The 27,689-nt window shown below is 41.7% G+C and overlaps 1 protein-coding gene across 3 annotated transcripts; it reads right to left on the bottom strand.

Annotated features, from left to right (window-relative positions):
* Window positions 1–27,433, bottom strand: RBM17 (RNA binding motif protein 17). Of its 3 annotated transcripts, none has more exons than XM_025396954.1 (12): window positions 27,226–27,433; window positions 19,199–19,339; window positions 15,310–15,426; window positions 11,655–11,821; window positions 10,515–10,612; window positions 8,032–8,088; window positions 6,666–6,807; window positions 4,459–4,610; window positions 3,273–3,346; window positions 2,699–2,797; window positions 1,523–1,595; window positions 1–1,376 (listed from the first exon to the last, which is right to left on the bottom strand). In XM_025396954.1, the coding sequence occupies exons 2-12, from the start codon at window positions 19,319–19,321 to the stop codon at window positions 1,273–1,275; spliced, it is 1,206 nt and encodes a 401-aa protein (XP_025252739.1). In that variant the 5' UTR covers window positions 19,322–19,339; window positions 27,226–27,433; the 3' UTR covers window positions 1–1,272. The 3 variants fall into 3 exon arrangements, with proteins under 3 accessions (XP_025252739.1, XP_025252741.1, XP_025252740.1); XM_025396956.1 differs by having other exon boundaries at window positions 2–1,376; window positions 10,515–10,609; window positions 27,226–27,427; XM_025396955.1 differs by lacking the exon at window positions 27,226–27,433 and adding an exon at window positions 26,441–27,143 and having other exon boundaries at window positions 2–1,376.
* Between the last annotated feature and the right edge of the window lie 256 nt (window positions 27,434–27,689).

Here is a 27,689-nt window from a genome sequence, read left to right as displayed (position 1 = left end):
ATAAAATGTTATTCTTTTATTTATGTTAAATAAAAACATGAGAAAATCCTTTTTTAAAAAGGGTCAGAATATTCCTTATGTCTCCAAACCAAGTCCATGGATGCAAAGAAATGCTGAGTTCTTGATACACTTTCATGTCATAATAACCAAAGGAGACAACACGGGCTCGAGTCTTTCAGCTGCCACTTAGGAGAGTCACATGCAGTATTTGGGAAAGCAAGGAACAGAACACAGGCATGAGTATTTTCTGGAAATACCTCCTGCCCTGGCAATGAACCTCAGTACCAAATATTTTTGTTTTCTTTTTTGTGGTCCTGATAAATTTTTAAGCCACACATCCTATTGAACTTCAATGATACAATTTCTCACAATTCCAGAATTCTATTAATTGGCAGTACAGTTTATGTGGCCAACGTGGATAATTTTATAAGTTTTAAAATTACATACAATACTAATGCAAATTTTGCCAGTAGAAACATGACCCCAAGGAACTGCCATTTCCAAAACATAATTGGGCACACATTTACAATGCACCTGCTAGGTTTTGAATTCATTTGTCATTTCTGATCTACCCTAAAGACTATGCTTGAATCTCTGAAAACAAATGCTAGATTCATGATTTCTATACCCACATATTCCATAAATCCATCACAAACCCTACAGTCTGACTTAGCTTAACGGCAAATGATTCATCCAATAGGCATGGTATGTTCACAATTCTTCAATCTTATTCAGGTTGTAAAGACGTTTTTCTACGACTGGAGTCACTAAGAATTTCTCTGTTAGAGAAAGCATCATTTTCACCTTTGGCACACTGCCAAGATGATACTTTATTACAGAATTTATGAAACTACAATATAGTAACTTGCAGGCTTTATTAAAAGAAAAAGAAAAACAAAGAATAATTTAATATCACCCCATGTCCCAAAATTTTCTTTTTTTTTTTTTTTTTTTTCAGTGCAAGAAATGCTGCATCATTGAAGCACTTGAGAATTACCATGAAATCTAACAAAAAATGTCATCAACTCAAGAGTAATAATAAAAAAGAGAAACAACCAGAGAGGCACACAGATTGTTGTTTTTTTAAAAGGATTTTTATACTATATTAAAAAACCACAAAATAAAAAAGGGATCAATCAACATATATCTTAGAAGTCCTTCCAAGAGTCTTGGTATGCAACAGCCACGGAGGCTGTGACCTTTTTCCTTCTTTTCTCAGCCTGCAGTTCATTTAAGGATCACCGGAGATGACTCGTGCTCTAGTTCTTAAAATCAAACTTGTTCTGCCAAATCCAAGACCCTGAATTTGTCCAAATTGTAGAAACATGCTTTTACCACCCGTCCACCAAAATACCTCCCATTCAAGTCAACAACCGCTGAAAGGCAAACAAAAGACAGTTAATATAGGTATCCTATAAGACATTATAAAGGTTTAACTTTAATTAAACAGTAACTTTACTTGTAAACATTAAGGCTGTAAATTCAACTTTTTAATTCTTTAATATTTAGCTGTACAACTAACCTTTAATTGCTGATTCAACTCTCTCAAATTCTAAAAATATCCGTACTGCTTCATCATCAGGGGCACCAGGAATCTGGAAGAAAATGAGAGTGTGATGCGTAAAGGGATTTGAGATTGCATTGAATGAGTTTTCTCTTTTAAATGATTTCTCAGAGTGAATCTTCTAATTATCATCATATACAGTCAACTAGTTGTCAAATACCAAGGAAATAAGTATAATTTGTTCATCATGAAAAATGTACTGAATGCCTGTTTTTATGACAGGCATTGTTAGTGCCAGGAACACAGGGCTAAGCAGTTTCTGACCTCATCAAGGCCCTGTGCCAGCGGATGACGTAAACAAATAATTATGTGGTCAACAAACAGCAACAGGATAAAGAAACAGAGTAAGCAGAGTTTTAAGATTAAAAAGGTTGGTGCTCTAGTGGCCTTTCACATCAGGTCTCATTTTGACTAGCTCTGTCTAGCTTTCCTAGCCCACTGTAATGTGGTCCATTCCACCCACCTAAGCACTTCTGCTAATCTCCAGTGGGCCCATCCATTCCATTTTGGTAGTCCTGATCTTCACTGTCTCCTAGGAGCCATTATCCCAATCAGAATACCCTTCCCTGCAAATCTCACCTCTTCCTTTCAAAGCACAGTCCACATCTGCTATTGCTCACAAGGCAGTCTCTATGTTTTCACTGATCTAATTCTTGTCTCAACTCCTGAACTTAGTCAATACTACCCAGTCTAGTAACTGAATACCCTTTAGTTATTTTTGTGTTTCTTCAACTGAACACACCACTGAGTACAGAGCATGCTTCCTGTAATCCAAGTGCTCTCCGTACAGTGCAGTGCATGTGAAAGGCACTAAATACTCACCAAATGACTGAAACCAAAGGCACGTCTAAGGAACTAAACTACTGAGCACACTAGAATCAAGGTCTTCAGTCACCATACTGATTCTCAATCATGAAACATTCCTGTTTCTTCACCAAATAAAACTCCAAGTCATTCTTGTCTTTATGTTTAAAACTGTAATAATTGAGCAAGAGAAGCACAAATAAACAATGCCTGTCACCTTCTGCAGTAAGAATATGTTACTTGTAGCATACCCTGTCCTGTATGTAGAAAATGTTTTGTAATCTGCCAATAACAACTTGTGTTATAAACATCAAAAGAAAACACTCTTACTTCAAATATCACACATTTTCCAACTTTGCCATATTTTTCACATTCTTCCTTGGTTTCAACTTCCAAGTCTTCATCCACCTCTCCCGCACCAACCATGTTCTTTAAACACAAAAATAAATAAATTCAAGTACCAAGTATAACTTACAAACACCTAGCAGGGGTATATAAATATGACTTACTTTAGTGATGGTAAATGTTCTCAATCCCAAATGACACAATGAAAAATTTCATCCCCAAAGTACCCAAAAGTTAGTATTTCTTAAAACACTAAAACATACATTAAGCCTGTAAAGAGTTACAAAAGCACCTATGTAAGCACCAAAATGTATAAACTAGCTGAAGCTCTTGCAATTTCAAATATTGAAAGTAATTACTCACTGCAGTCTTAAACACTGTACTTAGCAGAGACTTACACATTAGTGAAAAATCTAAAATCAGCCTTACGTGGGATCTGCCCAAAGTATTATTTGCAAAAGGATCATTTTCAGTTTTAACTTTTAGGGGGAGCAGGGTAGGTTGGGGTGACACACACAAATCTAGGCAGGCCGACAGCTTGCTTTCCTCAGCTTCTTACCCTCAGTAGGACCACTTTAGTAGGACACTTAAGTATTTCAGTCAGTGGATTTGAATCTGACTTCTTGGATGCATCTGTATCAAAACATATCATTAGATGTGTTACAGAACTGAGTCCTACTTATAATAATTTAATTTAATTTCAATAGCGATCCCCACCATTTATGTCCTAAGCATCTACACAATTGGTCTTTAAGCAAAAACACAGCCTTATCTGCAACAAAAGCCTCTGCTTTGCTTTGGCATGTTTTTACAATAGCATCTGGATGTTTTGAGCCTCCATCATTACCTGCAATTTTTGCTCATCTCACTTCCCCAAGGGCTGACAGGGCATGTGAGTGATAATTCCTATAGGTGAGTTGACTTGTAGCAAACGTTCAAAGTCACGGGCCCAGGGGAATATGCAGTTACTAATCCAGCCACCAGCTGCCTTACTTCACATAACCTCACAAGTCGGGACGACTGTTGGTTTCCGGCACTCACCTGTCGGGCTCGTGATGTATCCTAAGCTGTGCAAGAACAGGGCTGCCAGAAAAGTTTTCTTCTTTCTTTAGCAAAGGAAGTTCAGCTAGGCTGACTCAAACTTAATTTCCCTGATTAAAATGCTAATATATGTTTCTTTCCTGAATTCCCTCAATATAGAACAGACTGTAAAAATTAAATGAAAATAAAACACCAACTAGGCATCATTTACCAAGAGACTGCAAAATAACATTAGATCTCGCAAAGCAAACAATCTGTAAGAGAATTAGAAACCACATCTATAATGAAAGGGCAAGAGGGAAAAGTAGAGAAGACCTCTGAGATGGAGATGGCAGGTATATTCACTGCCACACTGTATGGCTCTGTCCTTCATGCTCTAAATACATAACCAAGATTTCTTCCTGAGAACTATTCATTTTCTGCCCAAGTCTCTCACCATCTTTTCCTCCACGAGCCTTCATCTCTCTACCTCTGTTCTGAAAAAATAAAGATGAGCCTCAGGATTCCTGGCTTCACAAAACAGAAGTGGCAGTGCATCATATGATCAGGATGGCCTGTGTTCTAGTGACGGTGGGGCCAGCCCTCTCCCTCTGGCCACACTCATCATCGTCCCCCTGCTGGCATATCAGGATCAAGACTGGCCACATCTGATACGGACGGGGCCAGTCCTTTCCCCCTAGCCACACGCTTCCCTGGGGACATACCTTTCTCTGTGGCGTCACCCACGATGATCTTGCCGCCACGCTTGCTGGTCTTCTCCACTGACAAGGCGGTGCTCAGCCCCTGCTCGTGCTTCCCCAGACCCTGGCCCTCCCGGAAGCCGTACTTCTGCATGATCTTGTGCGCCACCGTGCCCCTGGCAGGAGGAGAAGGGAAAGGACTCTTAGCTTTGACATCGTCAACTGGAGACAGGTTGCATTTTTCCATCATAACCACCTCCTTCTGGAGAGAGTGCATGCTCCAGAGGGGTTTCAACAAAGTCACTCATTAACTAGGAGTGGGCTATCAGATGGAAGCTATGGGGATGTGCAGCATGAGAGAAACAGAAAAGGCTATGACTAAAATCCAGAATATTCTGTTGTCTTGGAGGAGAAATGCCAGTTTCTCTGGTGGAGTCTCCTCAGTGCCCTGCTAGGAAACACAAGACCTTTTGTGTGCTCTGGACCTGCACTGCCACATAGCTTGTGACCACAGTTTATTAAAAAGTGGCTATCAAAAAGTAAGTATGAAGTTTCATATAATGAAGATGATCCCATTTCCTGAATGGCACAGGAGAGTTTCCAATGACAGACTATATAAATGAAAGAACCCTTAGAGATCACCTATTTAACAAATGAGAAATAAACGGAGGCTAAGATTAGTGGACTAGCTTAAGGGGTGGACTTAGAAGTAAAGCAAGACGCCACATTAGAAATTATTTGTACAGGCCGGGTGCAGTTGCTCACGCTTGTAATCCCAGCACTGGGAGGCCGAGGTGGGTGGATCACCTGAGGTCAGGAGTTCAAGACCAGCCTGGCCAACACGGTGAAACCTCACCTCTATTAAAAATGTAAAAATTAGCCAGGCATGGTGGTGTGCACCTGTAGTCCTAGCTACTTGGCAGGCTGAGGCAGAGAATTGCTTGAACTCGGGAGGCAGAGGCTGCAGTACGCTGAGATCGCACCACTGCACTACAGCCTGGGCAACAGAGTGAGACTCCATCTCAAAAAACAAATAAATTATCTGTACAGCTGTTAATGGTAGAGCTGAAACTGGACCCCACAACTCTCAGTCCACTGCTTTCTGTAATAACCAAATGGCTCTCACACTGTGCTGTGAGGTGTGGTATGGGGCTGAAGGGCACCCCCACCCCATGACCACTGTTGCTTAGGGCTTAAGCCACAAAACTCTGCTTCAACTGGAACTGCACCTACATTACTTCTTGTATTTAATTCCCTTAACATGTTCATTTGAACAAGCTATTCTAGGGCTAAAAAGACCAAAAACTGCTGAATGGTACCACCTTGCATCTTTCCTAAGCACAAGTTAAAGATGTAATTCCTGGTTAAAAGCAAATTCAGTAAAAAGTCAATTTCTATCATAAACAGGGAAAACAAAACATAACCAGCTTCATGTCTGTCCAACCCTCCAGCACACAAAGCTTCCTGCAGCCACAGCCATGTTCTATGTCTGCACCATCCAACATGGTCACCACTTGCATGTGGTCACTGAGCACTTGAAAGACTAGTGAGTTTCAACCCCACTGGCTGTCTCACCGGCTGCATTTCTGCTACAGGCAGCAGCCAGCAGATGCAACACAGCACAGAACAAAGCCTTCGTGTGATGCCACTTCATGGGACAGCCGTTTCACAGGATCAAAATCAACACCACAGAATATCCTCTTAACCAAAATGTTCACCAAGCCCAGTACAGTTTAAAAAAATCCTCAAGCCCCACCTGAGTGTCAACCTTACAGTCAACTTTTATATGCTGGCAAGCAAATGTCTACTTGTAGTTAGAATGACCCTGAGAACCATGACCTTAAAGCAAATGGCCCACTTTATCAGGGAAAAAAGTATCACCTGTCCTTTGGAGATAGTAAGTCAGCTCTGATTCATACGAGCTATTTTATTTGCAAATGTCATGAAAGCAAATGTAAACAGTTATCAGGTTCTGTACCTGTCTAGAAAAATAATGTTCAACATCAAAATGAGTCAAAACTTCTACTGGAAGGTTGCTGTTTTGAACGAGCCCCATCATTACACTGGAATACGCTCCACATGATTGAGGCAGGCACTGTGTGACCTGCACACACCAAGAGTCTCCCCACAGCCTGAATGTCCTTAGTTTCAAACAAGCGGCATCTGTTGAAAGGGCTATCAATGCTTCACACTGTCTCTCAAGTCCTTAGATAAGAACATTAAATCATTACCCCATGTTAGCGAGGAAGGAGTTGCTAGGCCCAGTTGGAGATCTCGGTCTGTCTTGTTCCTCGTACACTGGGGGAGGAATGGCAGCTTTGGAAGACTGTGATCGAGGTCTTGAGTCCTCTTCATAAGGAAAATCTCGGGGTACTATTGGAGAAATATAAAGTAGTCTCACCAAAATACTATAGAAAACCCTCTGAAACCTCACTTGTATCAATTATTTATCTCGAACAAATTTAACCTACTTTTTGGTTTACCACAAGGAGAAAAACATCAAATCAATTTTACAGCCTTTATACGACTTTTTTTTAAAACCAGAGGAAGGTCACTACTTTCCTGATTCCAGCTTTGCTTTTGCTATTTCTATCTCCTCAAACGTCCTTTTTATACTTTACTGAAATGTTATTTACCCTTTAAAATCTCATTGAATGAATATTCTTGCTGGAAAGAGCTTCTGTATGTTCCAAGGAGATACAATCAGGCCATCTTTTGACTCCCGCAGCACCTTGTGTGCGCCTGTCTAGACCCCGACCTATCTCATCAGCCTCAGAGCCCACAAAGGTCTCCGAGGTTAGGGGCCATGCACTGGAGCGGTGGCTTCAACCCTAGTTACACGAAAGTCAGCAGGAAGCTTTAAGACCATCCAGATGCCTTGAGCCCCACTCCCAGAGACTGGTTTCAATTGGGGTTTATTGTTTGTCCGTTGTTTTCACGTTAACAGGCATTTCATAACATCTTAGAAATTATCTTCTTTAAAAGATAAATAAAATCCAACAAGTTTTAAAAAGTACTATAAATGAGAATATCTGCTTGGGATAGTTTAGGTATGGTCCAATCCAGAGAATGGGAAAATGACCTAGATGATATTCAGAAGTCCAATCCCAATCCCCAAATTCTACTGCAAGAAGGAACAGTGGGCGAGGGTGTTTTAGCAATACAATGACACGCAAACCCACCTGCACTGAAATGGAAAGGGAAGAAAAAAATCTAATCAAGGAAGGCATTGCCACCTTGTGGAGGGTCATGAATATAACAGCCTCTAAACCTCTGAGTTAAAAAACTGTAATGATCTGCTGTTTTAACTCCAAATGAAACAAACAAGTAAGATACGTTAACGAAAACAAAGTGAATTGCATAAAAAAGAGATGGATTCCACTGCATGAAATCCAAGCCTCAGAGCCTGGCATAGAAAGGTCTCTGCAGGAGGGCACTGCATTCTGAGATCCAGGTGCAGCCTCAGGTGACAGAGCCAGGCAGGCTTGCAGGTCATTTCCCTCTACACTCAGGAAACCTGGTGCCCAAGCTGAGATCCCCCGTGATTGGGTTAAAGACCTGTATCAGAATAAAAGAGGAAGACACAGATCTACTTACACTCTTTGTCTTTCTCCACCAGAGAAGTGGGTGGGGCAATGGCAGCACCGCCCATACCTGCAAAACCACAAATCCAAGCATTAAAGGAGGTTTCTGATGCCAGACTCCCAAGGACTATGACACACCATATATCTATCACCCACCCTCCTACGAAAAAACTAAAAAGGGAGGACCTGCTACTTCTGATGACCTCCTGCTACATATAAACAAACCTCTGATGCTAGGATCTAAAATGTAGAAAAGCGGCAACACTCCCTCAGATACGCAAAATTGTTCCTTCATAAAAGGAACTCAAGAGCCCCACAATGTAGTTTGCAAATGATCATTTTAAGGCAAAACAATACAACCAAGAGAACCAGCAGAAACTTAAGAGAGAGGAATGTAACTATCTACTGAGAGCAATACCTATCAGGCCCTTTATACACATGGCCTTGTTCGGGCTTCACAGACCTCTGAAGTAGATATTACTGCATCCGGTTTACAGATAAGACAATGATCAGAGTGAATCAACAGAAAGGGAGTAAACTCAGCTCCCTGTGTTGCCAAATCCCCCCCACCACACAGCACGCTCCTTTTCCAGGGTGCAAACCACTGGAATTAAACACACATTTGAAAGTGTGGGTCCTTCTGGCTCCTGAAGAAACTGCTGCATGTTGTCACTATTCCTGGTGTATTTCCTGGACAATGAATGGTGAACACAAACAAACCAAAAGAGTAAGACAGATCTTTTCTATCTGCTATCTGACAACTGGAAGGAGAACATCAGTGGAGACCGCAGGAATTTTGCATTAGGTGTAAGTCCTAACATACATGGATTATATATACATAATATTATATAATACATATGTATTATACCTTAATCAACAATGAAATAACATAAAATGTAAAATTTTAAAAACTGATTACAAAGTCATGCTGCATCAGCACAAAATGTTTGACAAAAGAAATTATTCTGGCTGGACACAGTGGTTCACTCCTGTAATCCCAGCACTTTGGGAGGCTGAGGCAGGCAAATCACGTGAGGCTAGGAGTTTGAGACCAGCCTGGTCAGCATGGTGAAACCCCATCTCTACTAAAAATGCGAAAATCAACTGGGCACGGTGGCGCACACCTGTAATCCCAGCTACTCGGGAGGCTGAGGCAGAATCACTTGAAACTGGGAGAGGGAGGTTGCAGTGAGCTGAGATGGCACCACTGCACTCCAGCCTGGGCAACAGAGCCAGAGGGTCTCAAAAAAAAAAAAAAAAGAGGCCGGGTGCGGTGGCTCACACCTGTAATCCCAGAACTTTGGGAGGCTGAGGTGGGTGGATCACTTGAGGTCAGGAGTTTGAGACCAGCCTGACAAACAGGGTGAAACCCCGTCTCTACAAAAAATGTAAAAATTAGATGTGTGTGGTGGTGCACACCTGTAATCCCAGCTACTCTGGAGGCTGAGGCAGGAGAATTGCTAGAACCCAGGAGGTTGGAGGTTGTGATGAGCTGAGATTGCACCACTGCACTCCTGCCTGGGCGACAGAGTGACTCCAATTCAAAAATAAATAAATAAACTATTCTAAAGAATTATTCTAGAGATTATTCTAAAGCCAGTGTCCACGCATTTTGATCAACAGGACTGGATGATATAAAATCCTCAAGGAGAAATATGAACCTGAGTAAAACCTTCTTATATTTCTTTTGAAATACTTCCTATGATCATTTTACTAACCTCGTCACTAGGACCGAGAGTGATTACTAATTCTGAAAAGCAGATTAGCTCTAATAAGTTCAGTTAAAAAAATTCAGGGTGATTACTGGAAATCTGCTACTAATCACATTAAAATAAGAACATCAATCTGTCAACAACTATACATATAATGGGCATGCCACTACTTCCCTATCATGAGCTACATGGTCAAAGTCTTCTCATTCAGAGCTATCTAGTTCCCGCTGGTGTTTAAGAAAAAAACAAAACAAAACAATGTCCTTAATATGGAAAGCATGCCTCCTTATTAAAAAGGGTAGTCAATTTATAAGCTGGAAAAACGAGACCTACAAATATTCAACCTGTATACTGAATTCCAAAACAAGTTAACAAAAACCAACATCTGAGGATTAACTAAGATAGTGGAGATGAAATGTGTCACAATGCCCAACACAGACACAGTCAATGTTAACTATGCTTCTCCCCTAAGACAAACAACAGAGTGGATTCAGCATAGGCCAACTGGACTGTGCTGCAGTAAGACAGTATAGGAATAGATTTTAAGCTAGTCCCAAAGTATCCAATAAATAAATGTTAGAAAGTGGTTGTGAAGCTCCAAGGAAAATATATATGAAAACCCAACATAAATTAAAACTTACGCAAATGTGTATTGCTGGGATTCCAGAAAGAAAATTACCCAAATCAATGTCATATGAACTATCAAACTGAAAAGAAAAAGCACATAGTGGAATTGTACTTCCACTATTTAAATATATTTAAGACATATTTGTTCATGCCTTACTTCTTTTCCTCCTCTCTCGCTCATAATCTTCATCTTCATCAGAATCTGGATCTGGTCTCCTTGCAAACCCACTTGCCTCATGTCTGTCTTTGCGCCTTCTGTGATAATAAAGGAAATAAATAAATAAATAAAGGATGAACCAATTTAGAGACCTGAACCTGGGATGACTTCCTCTTGGCCAGAAGATAACCAAATCCTTTCACAATCAACTATTAAGTTGCGGGGGTAGGAAGCATAGCTGGTAAAAGATTAAAGTAGATAAAGTATGAAAAGTGAGAAAAATTCAAGAGATAAATTGAGCCAATAACTATATGAGAGTAACCAGCAATTAAAAAAAGGTTCCTTGACATTGACCTTTTCCAATGTTAAAGCCTATCAACATAGTAATAGTTTAATCATTTCAATAGTCTATAACACTTTCACTCATGAAATGATTCAAAAAATGGGAAACAGTATATTCATATTTAATATATGTTAACTATTTGACAATTAATACTAAATATTTTTAAAAAGAAGAACTACAAATACATTCTACTACTTGTACTTTGCAAAAACATAAATAAAAGCTGCATATGAATTTTTAAAAATCCACCTGGCTCAAAAATAGTAAAGTTAAGAAGACTATTTTAAGTACTTTAAATAGTTGTGATTTTACAAGTTGAGAATCCCTTATTCCAAATGCCTGGGACCAGAAGTGTTTCGAATTTTGGAATATTTGCATTACAATTACCGGTTCAGCATTCCTAAGCCAAAATCCCCCAATGCACATTTCCTTTGGGCGGCATGTTGGCATTCCAAAGATTTTGGAGTGTTTCAGACTTCGGATTTTTGAATTAGGGATAGTCAACCTATAGCAGAGTACCAGCATAGAAAAAAAATTTTCAACATCAGGTTTATAAGTTATTTTTCTAACAACTCACTCAAAATATACACTTTAGGTCTTCAGTCTATAGGTGAAGTTTGCTGTGATTCTGAGATGTAACAGGTACAAATCGTAAAACAGTTTCATTCCTTGTAGTGACTGATCAGATCACCCATGAAAATTAACTTCAGCCTTACAGACAGCAGTGAAGTCCATTCATTAACATTTTAACGAACATTTCAACTGTAAAACATCCCCAAATCCGAAGGAAGCCTTACTTTTCCCTTTCTTCTATTTCCTTTTGTCTTTCCAGCTCCCGCTGTCTCTGTCGTTCCTCTCTTTGGCGCTTCACTACTTTCTCATAATCATTAGGAAACATAGGGTCATATTCGTCAGCTAAGGGAATCAGAACTTCCCCTGCAGAAAACCCACTGGGAACAGGATCCTGAGGAAGGTAAAAACAGCAGTAAAAATCATCTTTATAGCTTACCGGTTTACTTACAAAATTAAGGTCAAAGCATATGGGAGATAAAAGGGCCTTGAACATCATCTAGCTCCCTCCTTTGTTTCACAGACAAAGAAAACAAATACCAGACAAGGCCACATGCCTCATCAGGTGGCAGCAGAAACAGGACACAAAATTTCACCTCTTAGATTAGTACTATTTCTATAATACTCTATGGCATTTTCCCTGGAATTCCTAAATAAGCCACTACCAGCTAAAATGTTAGTTGAGTAAAAAATTTGAATATTTATAGTAAAGCACTGAATACTTGTTTTTACAGATCTCTATGACAACTTAAAAAATAAAACAACCATGAACACCACAATCATTCTTGCAGTCATCATTTTAATAGAATAACTTCAGATTCTGATTACATGGAGATAACAATATATGGAGATCTTAGAAACCATTTTCTCGGTCTTTTTAATCCTCAGAACACATGTCCCTTCCCAGGTAGGCTGCATTTCAGGCACTGAGTTTGATACATGGCGATGTAATTTCCCTTCTTCCAGCATCATATTTTTTTTAAGGTTCACTAAAATCGGGTTTAGATGACAGTTTGTGCTTTCTCATCTATACATTCAGAAACTTGGTCTACTCTTTGAAAGACGAGAAGTAGCCACGACAAAGAAATTAGCAAAACAAGAGAGGCAGAGCACAGCCAGGAAATAACTGAGTAGACACAGAACTTTACCCTAGGCTGGCCTCGGTCTACACGTGGTTCTGGAAGCCCTGACCCAACTTTCCTAAACCTTCCCACACTTTCTCCTGTTAGTTTTCTTAGCATAATTCTTCGTTATTAGCTGTAACAATAAGATGCCTTTTCTCGTTTTCAAAGACACCTCAAACAAGCACAGGTTAGGATTAGTGTCCCCTTTTTGTTACACACACATCCAAAACAACAAGGATTCATGTCCTTGAGGGCCCAGTCTGTACCTCTTACAGGAGGTACACTGTCCAACTGTATCAAAGGCAAGAAGGTCGTTTGTAAACATGTTTCCTGCTTGAACACAGAACCAGTAAGATTAAGACAGCTTACATGCCATATTACACCTCAATCTAACAGTTCCTTTGTTTCATGGTTGGGTCTGACATTTTGCACTATAAAACAAACACCTCATTTCCTTACGACGAAGTATCAGGAAATGCTATGACCCAATGAATAAGAGCAATTAGGAAAATAACTATAATCACCTCCCAGGCCCTACCACTGGAAAAGATACTTAACATAGGGCTCCTAAAGGTTAGTTATGCATTTGTATTCATTTTATAAAAGACATTTAAAAAACACAAAAGCACATGAAGATTTCTTTTCAGTTATTATTTAGAGAGAAACTGACAATCAGCCACTCAATTTATCTAACACAATTATCACAACGTGTCTAAGAGAACAAACTGTCAATATGAAGGTTCATTCTCTGACACTTCAAAATTTCAAAGAAAAAAACTTTTACGTATAAACCCTGCTATGCTTAACAATGAAATCAATCATCCTTTTCTAAATGCTGCAATGAATAAAGTGATTTGTTCAATTAAAAAAAATTAAAATGTTAATACCCTCAATGCTGAGGAGGGAGGATGGGGTAAAATTCACCCCCATATGCCTGAGGTGATATTGTGCACTGCTGGGAGTAAACTGGTGCCAGAACAGACCGGCCATAAAAACGGCTATCTTAATGCCAGCTCAGGAGATCCAAGAAAATAACCCTAATAACACAGAAACAGCTCTGTAAAGATGTTCATTAGTGGGCTGGGTGCAGAGGCTCATGCCTGTAATCTCAGCACTTTGGGAGGCCAAGGCAGGTGGATCGTTTGAGCTCGGGAGTTCAAAACCAGCCTGGACAACATGGTGAAACCTCGTCTCTACAGAAAATTAGTGAAGCGTGATGGCATACGCCTGTGGTCCTAGCAACTCAGTAGACTGAGGTGGAAGGATCGCTTGAGCCCGGGAGGAGGACGCTGCAGTGAGCCAAGACTGCACCACTGCTCTCCAGCGTGGTGACAGAGCAAGACCCTGTCTCAAAAATAAAAACCCCAAAAAGATGTTAATTACAGTGGTATTTATAAAGGCAACGTAAAAGCAAATCTAGGTGGTTTTACAGTCAGGGAATACTTGCGTAAATTATGATGCATTCACTTAATGTGAATAAAATTAAAAATTGATTGTGAAAACTTTGTAACAAGGAGGAAAGAGGCTTACTCATTAAATAGGAGACTAATATTATAAGTACTAGAACCAATACACAATTAGAGAAGAAACGATGAACCAGTTTTTTAATTAGATGTAGTAGGAAAAAACTAGGTATCAAATTTACGGGGGAAAATGCTCAATGATTAGGAAGCAGCAAAAAAACACCTCCACCATGGGGTGCCTTCCCACCTGAAGAACCACCAGCCCTCAGGAGCAACACCCGCTCCCCTCAGAAAAGGATAACTCGAGGATAAGCTGCAGCCACAGCCTGGCCCAGAACACAAGCAGGACAGGCCGCAGGCGGAGCCCAACCCAGAACAGTGAGTTTTGGGCAGGAGTGTGCCCTTGGGGCTGCCCCAGCCTGATGCAGCCCTTCCCACAGGTGGTGGGAAGGACAAGCACGCCTTGCTAAGAAACTGTCTTGATAGCACTATTATTAATCTTTTGGTCATTTTCCATCAAGCGGTTTTGTGCGATTCATAGTGTTGTTTAAATGACCACAGTCATTATCTGAATGCCATCTGTGGAAAGATAAATGTATACTTAAATAGTGGGTATAATTTTAACTAGTTTATTCACTCATTTTACCTCATTTTTTCTAGTTTTAACTATGATTTTGAGTTATCCTTTCCTCAGTAACCCAATTTATAGACTTGACCACATGTTTGTTTTCAAGCATATGTAAAATCACTGAAATCATAAAGATTAGGGTGGAAGTGGGTTTTAAAACCCCTTTCTCTGTTTTAATCCACAATAAATCAGTAACTACTAACATTGTTATGATAGCAAAAAATAGAAACAACCCATATATCCAGCATTAAAGGAATTACAGTTCATCTACACAAGAGAATAGAGTGAAGCCATTAACGTGATCATACAGTCCTGTATTTTTTGACACAGTCACAATGTATTAAGTAAGAAAAGCAAGTTAGCAGAAGGTGGAGCAGGCACAGAATGGAAAAATATAAGTTCTTCACTTCTGCAGTGTATGACTGAAGGTAATTTGTTTATCTTTCTGCCTATCTCTAGTTTCTGATTTTTCTATGACAAATTATTTTATTTCAAATAGATAAATTTCAAAATTGGCAAAACAAAAGTAAAAATTAGGTGGAAAATAATATTGACTTGGTTTCAAAGGCCTACTAAGGAGACCATCTGTTAAGAGTAACATATATGCAAAATAAGCCACATGGAAAACAGGAAAATGTATCAAGGTCACAGGCAGGTGCGGCCTTACCTTCAGCCCAGCTGCTACATGTGGTGGCGTGTCCACAATTTGCCGGTCATCTGAGGAGCCACCTCGCTTCAGGTCAATGACTGGGGCGAGGACTGTACTTTGTTTCGTCCTTTGGCTCTAAAATCATCAAAAACAAGGAAAACATACTGAAGTTTCAAATTAAAATTCACTGTTTGCAACAAATACTTTCTTTCTGGTCCCTGCAACAAACCTTTGAGATATGAGAAAACCATAATCTTAAAACAACAGCCTTTTAATTTATTACTATAATCATATGTTATTTTCTTTTCAGCTTTTCAAAAAAACACGAGATTTTCTCCATTTCTGTGAAAGGTTTACGGTAAACTTGGTCACTTTCAAAAGATACCTGGGGATGAGGATTTTGTTCCCTCCTACTAGGATACAGAATCCTTCCTACCTCCTTTATTATAAATCTACAAAAAAAAGTTTTTAAAAGAAAACAATCATTCCTGCACATTCAATTATAGTTAATGTTCTACCATACTTTCTTGGCCTTACACCTATATTTTTTGCTACACCATTTGAAAGAAAGTTGGAGACATCATGACGCTTCACCCTAATCTCCTGAAACTGTGGACATCCTCCTATGTGAGGTTACCACCCCTAAAAAAATCACTAATTCCCATGTCATTTCCCATCCAGTTCATATTCAGATTCTCCAAGATATCCCCAAAATGTCCTTTAAACAGCTGATTTTTTTGAACCAGGATCCTACCAAAGTTCCTGAAATGCTTTTGTTTTTTAAGTGTCTTGATTGAGAACAGTCCCTCTTCCCCATCATCATCATCACCATCATCTTCATCTCCTCTTCCTTTTTTTCCTCTGACACTATCTTGCAAAATGCTGTTTGTTCTAGATCTAATAACTACCTGGCTATTTAGTTTAGCTTGTCCCTCTATTCCTTGTAACTACTGAAACCTGGAGGTTAAAGGCTTGATTGAATTCAGGGTAAAGCTTTTAGGCAAGAACACTTCGCAGGTGAGGCAGTGTGCCCCTTCCGGCATCACACAGCAGGCACACTGAGTCAGGCTGCCTATCAGCAAAGCTAAGGTTGATCACATGGGTATGCTGGCAACCATTAGATCTTTTGATTAGAAAGGTTTAATTTTTCTCTTTTGCAAGTCAAAGTGTTACAAATTTCCATTACCACTATAAAAGGCACAAAATAAGCCTTCATCTCTCCTGAATATAACAATACTTATAAATTTAAGCAAACAAAATTTAACCCAATTAACAACTCACAAAGTCAATATGAAAGTTTAAAGAACGGAAGGGGGATTTATTAGAATCACATCTTTTCTTTTTTTTTTTTTTTTTTGAGATGGAGTCTTGCTCTGTCGCCAGGCTGGAATACAGCGGTTCGATCTAGGCTCACCACAACCTCCGCCTCCCAGGTTGAAGCAATTCTCCTGTCTCAGCCTCCAGAGTAGCTGGGATTACAGGCGCATGACACCACACTGGGCTAATATTTGTATTTTTATTAGAGACAGGGTTTCACCATGTTGGTCAGGCTGGCCTCAAACTCCTGACCTCAGGTGATCCACCCGCCTCGGCCTCCCAAAGCGCTAGGATTACAGGTGCGAGCCACCGTGCCCAGTCAGAATCACGTATTTTCTATTATTATTTTCTATTCAATAGAGTTGGCCCTCTGTATCTACAGGTTCCACATATCTAACCCCAGGATGAAAATATTAAGAACATAAAACAATATAACAAAAAATACAAATAAAAAAACCCAATACGGTATAACAACTTTTTACACAGCATTTACATTGTGTTAAGTATTGCAAGCAATCCAGAGATTATTTAAAATATGGGAAGATATGTGCTGGTTATGTGCAAACTCCACACCATTTTATATAAGGGACTTGGGCACTCTTGGATTTTGGTATCCGGTGTGGGGGGATCCTCGAACCAATCCCCTGTGGACACCAAGAAACAACTCTGTATTTTTTCAAATGGAGATACAAATGAAACCACAGCTTCAAATTTTCTCTACCAAATAAATATCTTTACAGGTTTGGCTAGGCCAATCTAGTATTCTGAGTAACTAAACAGCCTAAGAGAATGCAATCTTCATTTCCCTTAAACAAACAAACAAACAAACCCACAAAACTAACTGTACATAGCAATCTCAAAAGTTTTAGAAAGTTAGTAGAAATAACTTCACAAGCTACCTCAAGTTTTAAAAATCTACATGAGGCCGGGCACGGTGGCTCACTTCCACATCTTTCCTGCAAAGCAAAAGTTACATGAAATCTACAAAGATTTTATACATTTACTTTTTTAAAAAATTAAAGAGAAAAACGGGGTTTTGCTAACCTTCCTTACATTTGGAATGAAAACTTGCTTTAAAAAAAAACAAAAAATACTGGCATCCAAAAAATCTAAATTTGGTAATGATGAATTTAAAAAAGACAAAAAAACTTCTACAATACTGAACAATCAAACGTAAGCACTTCCACGTAAGTATCTATTGATGTGGTAAAGGGAAAAGAAAAATGAGTAGAACTTTAAAAAAAAACCTGTGTATTATGGAAATTTTCAAACATGAAATTAAAGAGATTATAAATTCTTAAGTCTCTGCTATCCAGTTTCAACCATTACCAACTCATGGGTAGTTCTGTTCTTCCCTCCCTCCCCTGCCTGGTACTGAATTGTTTCGAAGTAAATCCCAAAAATGACATCATCTTATCAGTAAATATTTCAGCATGTATCTCTAAAGTACTTTTTCTCAAGTTTAATTATTGCCTCCCCAACAAGTAGCCTTTTAATACATTTTTTCCGACACGTGAAATTTTAACACTGTGCACAATATGAGCAAGATTTTTTCACCCCCCAAAAGACCGACATTCGCTCCGTTTGGGGGCATATAGCCTCCACTGCGAATGCAAACTCTAGAGCATAACGACCTCTAAAATAGTAAACAAATCATACCATTCTCATGCCTACATGTTAATGGCAAATATCCAGTCGACAACTATGTTTTTAATGTTTTACATGTTGAGTTGCCAATATCCAACATGTACACAACAGAAACAAAAGCAATTAGCATCCAGACTACATATGCCTGACGCCTTCACAACCAACCCCAGCCCTCAATAAGTCACACCCAGCAGCTTAGGTATTCTGTGGAGCTTCTTCCCAAAGTGCTGCTTCCAAACTACCTCCAACAAACCAGTAGGAATGCTACTTAAAAATGCCCACTCCTGGGGCTCCAGTCTAAACTAGAGTTTACCAGAATATCAGGAGTATGGCTACACAATCAGTACCTTAAACAAGTTCTCACTCAATCTTAGACCTCCACTAAAGTTTGAAAACCAGTGTCACTACTGGTTCAGAGTACCAGTTTTGTTTTGTTTGTTTGTTTTTTTGAGACAGAGTCTTGCTGTGTCACTCAGGCTGGAGTGCAGTGGCGCAATCTCTGCCTCCCAGGTTCATGCCATTCTCCTGCCTCAGCCTCCCGAGTAGCTGGGACTACAGGCACCCACCCACCATGCCCAGCTAATTTTCTGTATTTTTAGTAGAGACGGGGTTTCACCGTGTTGGCCAGGACGGTCTCCCATCTCCTGACCTCATGATCTGCCTGCCTTGGCCTCCCAAAGTGCTGGGATTACAGGCGTGAGCCACCGTGCCCAACCCCGCAGAGTACTGTTTTTCTTCATTCCTATCCCATGAAATGTTCCTATTCCCAGGAGCCAGGAGCAGCAAAGCGGCCTTAAACTCCTCATTCCTCTCCCCCTACAAATGTTTAACACCATTTACCCAATACAAAGGCAGAAGAGCAAGCTGAAACCAAATTCCTTGTCATCCTAATGAGCAACCCACTCTGGAGGCCTCTGCTCTCCTGCTCTGGGCTTGTCTTTACCTTTGCCTGAGTGAGAGCTGCCTTCTTCACCTGAAGCTGAGACTGCAGAAGTTTGAAGTTTTTGGACCAGCCTTCTGTTTTTGAGTCACTGGTCTCCACTCCTAGGTCATCGTACAGGGACATCTTTTCTTCAGTTTAATGCTGAAAGGCAAAAGGGGTGGGGATTAAAGAATGCACAATTCAATAAAGGCTTTTCATGTTAAAATAAAAATCACGAAATTTTAGAGGTAAAAGGTCCAGGACCTTTCAGCAACAGAGGCCAAGGCTCATTAATGCAGGGTTCTTCCCGATATATGAAGCTACACCATGTATTATTTTTAAAATAAGCCTCTAGAATTCATTTTTCCATCTACAAGACCATGCAGTCAGGTGATTCATGAGTGAAATCCTTCAAAGCTAGGGCACATAATGAGGTAAGAATTGGGACATTATTAATTACATATACCCAATGTTTAAAAAATTCTATTCATGTCAGTGCCAAAAAGTAGAAGCCTTACAAAACACAAATTACCAGGTTGATTTAGCACAATTAGCTACCCTTTCATAAAGAAAAAATTTAATAAACATAAAAATATTTATGTTTAATTTAAACATACTCTTAGGGAAAAAAGTGACAGAAATGACCTCTTAGATGTGATTTTGTCAATTACGATTATCGGCGGGGGCGGGGGGGCGGCGCTGGTTATATCTTAAATACTATGACTTCCTCATATCCCACCAAGTGGAAACTTGTTATCTTTAATGATAGCAATTACAAAGAGACAATCAACAATCTGCATGTGAACAAGCAACACACAGCTTCCGTGCAGAACAGAGGAACATGTGAAAACAAAAATCGAGTCAGCAGGCACAAAGCATGACATGCAATGCAGCATCGGCAGCAGGTCCCATGAAAGCCCAGCACTGTACAGACATGGATGCTGGGGTTTAGGGAATCAATCTGCCCAAGGCCACAGTGGAAGCCCCTTCCAACCCAGCCAGGCCAACTCCAGAGCCCTCACCAGTGAACCCCAACTGCCACTTTTAAAAAAAACTCAACATTCTGAAACCCACCGACATGCTTACTTCTTCAAATAAGAAATCAATCTCACAGACAGAAAGAGAACATAATTTAAACAGAAATCCACAAGTTGCAAGCAAATGCTTAGCACAGTAGTTCCCAATTTATGGACAAATTCCCAAAGTCTGTCAGTTCCCAGGGGGCCCATAAAGCATTTTTCCATGGAAACAGTGTTATCGAAAAGCCTAATTTGCTTGTGTTCTGTGGCTCAGAAGAGAAGGAAAATATTTAACACATATCCTCCTTAGGTCTGACTCGGCAAGCATTTCTCTTGAAGGTACTCTTACTTCTCAGCTCCTCCATTACCAGGATTCTAACACCCTGCCACCCCAACACCTTAGCTGATGTTGGTACCACACTGTTTGGATTGAGGGACGGAGTGCACACCAACTTCTGTTCCCTCAGAAGAACTGCCCTGGTCTTAAGTACAGGAACTCCCTGCCTGAAGTCAGCATCCGGAAAACTGGTACCACTTTTTAGTTTCTTCCATTCCTTCATAGGTGAACCCTCCGATTAATTAAAACCTCTCCCTTTTCCTTCATACGTGAACTCTCCGATTAATTAAAACCTCTCCATTTTGATTTTTAAATGAAAGGCCCCCCCAAGGCCGTACAGAAGCAGGGAAAGCAGACTGTCCAGGGGTATCGACGGCTGACTGCGCAAACGAATCACATAAGAATGAAGGGATGGCGGCTGCGGTGGCTCACACCTGTAATCCCAGCACTTTGGGAGGCATAGGAGGGCAGATCACTTGAGGTCAGCAGTTCCAGATCAGCCTGGCCAACATGGTGAAACTCTGTCTCTATTAAAAATACAAAAATTAGCTGGGCGTGGTGGTGGACGACTGTAATTCCAGCTACTCGGGAGGCTGAAGCATGACAATCGCCTGAATCTGGGAGGCGGATGTTGCAGTAAGCCAAGATCACACCACTGCACTCCAGCCTGGGCAATAGATCGAGAGTCCGCCACCTCCCCCCGCCCCCGCCCCCGCCAAAAAAAAGAATGAAGGGATGCTGGGATGCAGACAGACTCTCCTCCTGATTGACATCTTCATTGCCAAACTGCACTTTCTCAGGAACTTGGGGATGACGTCTCATGACACAGGCCTGAAGCACTGAGGCCAAATCAGGAAAAAATAATGAACTCTATTCTTTAACAAATATGGCTGAAATATAACCATGTCCTCATAGTCTTGGAGGGAATCTCCTGATGTCCACTTCAGAGCCCAGTTTAATAACTCTGAACTCCAAGAAAACCTAGATCCAGTTTGTTTTGTTCACTGCTCTATCCTCAGACTAAGATCAATATCCAACCCACAGCTAAATAGGAAATGAGGCCGAACTGCAGTTTATACTCCATTTACAAAGCCCTCTCAATTAGAAATTTCTGGCCAGCAATCACTGGCCAGAAGGAAGAACACCACGCCAAATAGCTTTTGAGGTTTTTGTACACTTTTCTTCCAGCTTACCCAGAACTCAAAACTCATTGTTCACATCTAGATACATATCCTTAAATTTTAATCTAAAAACACTCAAACAGCAACAGTAAAGAAAAACAATGCTGAGAGTCCAGCTTAGCATTGTGGCTCCCAAAAACACTTCTTCAGAAATGACCATGCACCTTTCATCTAACTTAATCTTTTGAGTCCTCTTCATCCAACTGGTCACCAAACCAAGCCTACTGAACTACGGGTTCTTCTGTTCCTTCTTTATTCTTAAAATGGAAGGGGAATACTAATACATTCTGAGAAATAAACAATGTGACTTTCTGGAAAATCACAAAACAGATAAACCAAAATCTGTTTGTAACTCAAACTAAACTCTACTTTAGATCATTGCTTTTCTCAATACAGACTATCTCCAATATGAAAATCTGAAATCCTTCGAATCTGAGCAACAACATGACCCCAAAATAGAAAATTCCACACCAGGCCGGGTGTGGTGTCTCGCACCTGTAATCCCAGAACTTTGGGAGGCTGAGGCGGGCGGATCAAGAGGTCAGGAGATGGAGACCATCCTGGCTAACATGGTGAAACCCCGCCTCTACTAAAAATACAAAAACTAAATTAACCGGGCATGGTGGCGGGCGCCTGTAGTCCCAGCTACTGGGGGGGCTGAGGCGGGAGAATGGCGTGAACCCAGAAGGCGGAGCTTGTGGTGAGCCAAGATTGCGCCACTGCACTCTGGCCTGGGTGACAGAGTGAGACTCCATCTCAAAAAAAAAAAAAAAAAAACTACACTTGACTTCATGTGATGGGTCACAGTAAAAAATGCAGTGAAATCTTTTTGCATGCACAAAATTATTAAAAGTATTACATATATTGCATATTCAGGCTATGTGTAGAAAGTATATATGAGGCATAAATGAATTTTGTGTTTAGACATGGGTCCCATCCCCAAGATATCTCACTATGTATATGCAGGCATTCTGAAAATCTAAAAATACCCGAAATTTGAAACACTTCTGGTCCAAGCATTTTGGGTAAGGGATACTCAATCCATTTCTCTTTATAACTTGAGAACTTTACCAAAAGTGTTTATGAATACGTTAGTGCCACCAGAAATGCGTTAACCAAATGCCCATTAAACTTCGAGGGGAAAGACTCATTTATTTATTTTTGCATCTACAATTTCTGTCATAGAGTAGGCATTTAATAAGCTTTATTAAAATACTAATAATGGGCTGGGTGTGGTGGCTCACGCCTGTAATCCCAGCACTTTGGGAGGCCAAGGCAGGCGGATCACTTGAGGTCAGGAGTTTGAGACCAGCCTGGCCAACATGGTGAAACCTCATCTCTATTAAAAATACAAAACTAGCCGGGTGTGGTGGTGCATGCCTGTAGTTCCGTCCCAGCTACTTGGGAAGCTGAGATAGGAGAATCGCTTGAACCCAGGAGGCGGAGGTTGCAGTGAGCCGAGATCGCACCACTGCACTCCAGCCTGGATGACAGGGCGAGACTCTGTCTCAAAAAAATAAAATAAAAGATAAAATATAAAAATATGTTAAAATGGTAATTGGATGTATGTTTCACTACACATAAAAAATTTTTTTTAAAGAAATAGGCAAAGAGGCAGCACTGGGGAATAAGGGAAGGAGGTAAACCCCAGGGAGGGAGGCAACACTCCTCACCCTCCCCAGAAGAGTCAACTCTGATGGAAAGAGCTCTCTAAACTTTGAGGTTAAAAATCAAGCAGCGTACTAGATCTCAGCTGCCAACAGTTCTTCCATCAATAGATTCAATATTAAGCAAAAAATTCAGAAGTGAATTAATGAGGTTTTATGAGACCACACATCTCCTCTGATTCCATGCCATTTAAGATGGCTGACTGACAATTCCAGTTGATTTGCTGCATTGTGCAAAAGTTTCAGAAACCACTAGGCAGCAAATCTCATTTAAAGGTCCTCATTTCTCTTCTGAAACCTGCAAAGTGCTTTAAATATTAGAAACTGATGTCATCTCACCAGCATCTGCTAGTTTTCTCTAACACTGAGCTTACAAAATCAAATCGCTGCATCACAGCAAATGCAAAAGAGCTTTCTTTGTTTTTCTCATTTTCACTGAACTTTAAGTTCACAGAATGGGATTAATCATAGCAACAACACACTCTCATCCATCCACATACGTACTACCTGCTTTTGTTTAATTATTATAATGCTGCAAGCACCTATGATTTCACCGCCCAAAACAAGACAGGAGCTAGACTCAGAAACCACACTCAACCACACTGCTCCCCCAACCCATTCATGTAATTTCCCTGGAATCCTGTTCTCATTATTTCCTTGTTTTCCTCCTTTTATGTAATTTTATTTACAGTTTTAGTTAATCTATTCCTTAAAAAGTGTGCATTCCTTATTTTAGCTGTATTAAGCATTTATGAATATACAATAGTTAATTCTCCCCACCGCAACTACTGAAATATAGTAAGTGCATTAATAAGACTGCCAAGACCCAAACTTACCCTAATTAACGTTGACATATTACTTAGACAACATAACACACTTATTTCATTAGGTCTGCTGCCAGGTAACAAAAAGTTGTACTTTCTAACAACTGGATATACCACAAGAAGCCAGGATCAAAAGTAAATACAAATTGCTGGGTTTTATAACTTTAAAATATTTGCTATTTCCTTCCTTTTTGTGGCAACACTACGCTTTGAGCAACCCACGTTTCATATATGCTACATTTTCTCTCAAGAAACATAACAAACATGGTTCTGCCAGAAGGAAGAATGGTGAGTTTTCAAGATTCCACCCAAGCTGGAAAGTATTTTTTTAAAACATGTGCAACTGGCAGGAAAAAGAACATGGAAGAGTCTTCTCAGAAGCACCCCACCTACTTATCTTTCAAGTGCATCTCAGAAGCCTTTAGTGACTATTGCCCCCACATAAAACTAACTCCCCCCAATTGGTTTCCTCAAGCATACTCAGATCACAGCAACCTTGGCAAGTTATGCTGCCTATTGTTTCACACACCTGTTTCTTCCGGCAGTGTAAGCCCCCTAAGGGCAGGGGTGTTTTTTATCTTCAGCTTTGTATCTCTAGCTTAGCACCATGATTGAACACTGTAAGTGGCTCTATTAATATTTTTTAAATGTGTTAGTCAAAGGATGGAAAATGTTAATGCACCTATTTAAATCACATTATTATGAAACAGTGAGATCTGCAGATCTGCTTTTTAAGCACATAACTTGTAAGTAGGATAAAATTTAAACTGTAAACCACTATTAAGGAGAGAAAAACTACCACCACCACACAACCAATAAAGAGTCGAGGTTTGAGTTCTGAGCACCTAAAGAGGCAGGCTTGTTAGGAAGAAATATTTCTATCACTAAATAGATACTCATGCATCATAAAACAAAGCATGCCTCTTTGAAGTCTAAAGAATATGGCAAGACTGGGCCCAGTGGCTCACGCCTGTAATCCCAGCACTTTGGGAGGCCGAGGCAGGAGGACCACCTGAGATCAGGAGTTCGAGACCAGCCTGACCAACATAGTGAAATCCCGTCTCTACTGAAAATACAAAAATTGGCCGGGCATGGTGGCAAGCGCCTGTAATCCCAGCTACTCAGGAGACTGAGGCAGGAGAACCATTTGAGCCCGGGAAGCAGAGGTTGCAGTGAGCCGACTTGCACAGCTGCACTCCAGCCTGGACCACAGAGTGAGATTGTCTCAGGAGAAAAAAAAAAATATGGCAAATATACACAGAAATGAACAGGAGGGGAAACAGAAGGGGTGGTGCACTTTGGTGTCCGCAAAAAATACAGCTACAAAAGCATCTACTTCAAGTATAAGCTCTACCATGACTTTCTAAAGAATTTAAAAAATTTTTTTTTCCCATACCTCCACTCCATCTGACACCCTTGTCAATTTAATCTTTCCGTTCAATCTCACACTCCGCTGTTACCAAAATGCAAACAGTCGAGTAGAGTCGCCTGTAATTTAGGCGAATAAACAGAACTTCCTTCACTATTGACTATTACGAAAGGTTTGAGAGATGACTAGCCTGGGATCATCTGTTCCCTGCTGGGGGGAGGTCTGAAAAATTCATATGTAGGGGAGAATGGGAAGGTAATTTAACGCAAACCAGGTAAAAAGAAATCCACTTTAAATAAAGTTGCATTTGGGAATGTACAACAATCCTCTCAAGTGCCTCCAGAAACGCTGTCTTTGGTTCCGCAGAGTTCCACAATCGCACAACCTGCTGTTATAAACTGGACAGCACGCAGCACCTTGCTTAACTAAAAGCCCTCTCGTTTAGCTCACTAAACTGTTACCCCACATTCCCTAAAAGCCGTCATTACGCTCAAAACATCCGCAGCATTTATCAACTAAAAATGTGGAAACCGAGTCTCATCCTTTTAAAAACTCCATCTGCTGCGGGGAGCCAGTGCTCATCTTGAGTATATGCGAATCTTGCCTTTATCTAGAATATCCTATTTCCCATCCATATGCCTGGCTCTAGCAAAATAAGGACCCTCAACGGCGCTCCTTTACTGCTTCTCAAGAAACCTCCATGTTCTGACCTGACTACTCCTCGAAACACAGCACCACCCGCTCCTCAAACCTTTTTCTCTGCCTTACCTGCAGTTTCCAGAACGCACTACGAGGCTTCACTTCTGCTACTTTCGCACTTACCGCCGGGAGCCTTTTTCCCCAGCTCCCACCATCTAACAAAGTACCTTCAAGACTCAACGGAAGCATCACCTCCTCTCCCAAGAGAGGTCCTTTCAGACCCTACTTGCGTCTCTCAGATCAACCCGGGCCTGGGTTTTCACGCCTGCTTTCCTAGAAACCAAACTCCTGCAAGCAGGGGCAGAACCTCCTTCCACCTGCATTCTGCGATGATTACACATCCTCTGGGCAAGAGGTGACGCTCAAAGACTGCTTGGGGTCGGCCGCGAGCGCTGAAACACCGCTCAAACAGCACGAGCCCAGGCGACGCCCGGGTCAGGGCTGCATTCCTGTCCTAGGGAGCTCTGGAGTCTGGGAAGCGCCAACGTCTGCACTCCCAGTTCTGAGTCCCGGGGAGGAACCGGCTTCTTTCTCAGAGCCCCGGAGAGGGGCAACTGTGCGGGGTCAGGGGGGACACGCTCCGGACTACTGGGGTCTAGTGACCGGACAACTTCGTCAGGATGTGGCCCACGAGGCGAAGGAGAAACGCTCTTCAGTACCAAAGAGCCAGAGGCAGACAGGAGGAGGAGGAGGGGAAGAGGGAGAAGGTCAGGTCAGGGCCCGGGTCACCGGAGGCGGCGGCGGGCGGAGGGTCCCGGGCTGCAGCCGCGCGGAGAGACCAGGGCCCGCCGCGGGGACTGAGACCCCCCGGAGGCTCGGGCTGCGCAGGCCCGGCCCCCGCCCCTCGCGACGGGCCTAAAGCCGCGGCCTTGCGTCCGGCGCCTCCCGGGAAGGCGCGCCCGCCTCAGGTCCCGCCAGGCCGCCCACCCGGGGCCGCCGGGGTGCGACTTACCTGGCCCGCCCGGCCGACTCTGCCCATGGGCCGCGGCGGCGGCAGCGCGGAGCCGGGCGGCACTCCGCGGAAACCCGCCGGCGGCAGGAGGCCTCGGCGGCGCCCACCCTCCGCTGAGTCCTCAGGGCGCTCTGCGGCGCGGGGTCAGGGAGCGCGGGCTGCCGGGAGAGCGCGCCCGCGCCTGCGCCGCGCCTGCGCCTGCGTCTGCTTCGGCCTCTGCGCCTGCGCCGAGGGCGCCTTGCCGCACTGCCCCCTGCCCGCGGGAGGACCGCACTGCACGCTCCCCTCCGCCGGCGTCGTCTTCTACCGTCAAGAGGTGTCGCCCTGGCGCACATTTTCGAAATTCCACAAGATTTGGGGAGCGCGGCAGCGCCCCTAGATGGTGAGGAGGAGAAGTGGTCCGAGGCCCGGCTTTCTGATGGGGAGGTGGGGGAAGTCCCTCCAGGCCCCTCGCTCTCATTCAT

Source organism: Theropithecus gelada, chromosome 9 (genome assembly GCF_003255815.1).
Source record: "Theropithecus gelada isolate Dixy chromosome 9, Tgel_1.0, whole genome shotgun sequence".
NCBI classification, from domain to species: domain Eukaryota; kingdom Metazoa; phylum Chordata; class Mammalia; order Primates; family Cercopithecidae; genus Theropithecus; species Theropithecus gelada.
Note: the sequence above shows the minus strand (reverse complement) of the source record. Positions and strands in the feature narration are given on the sequence as shown.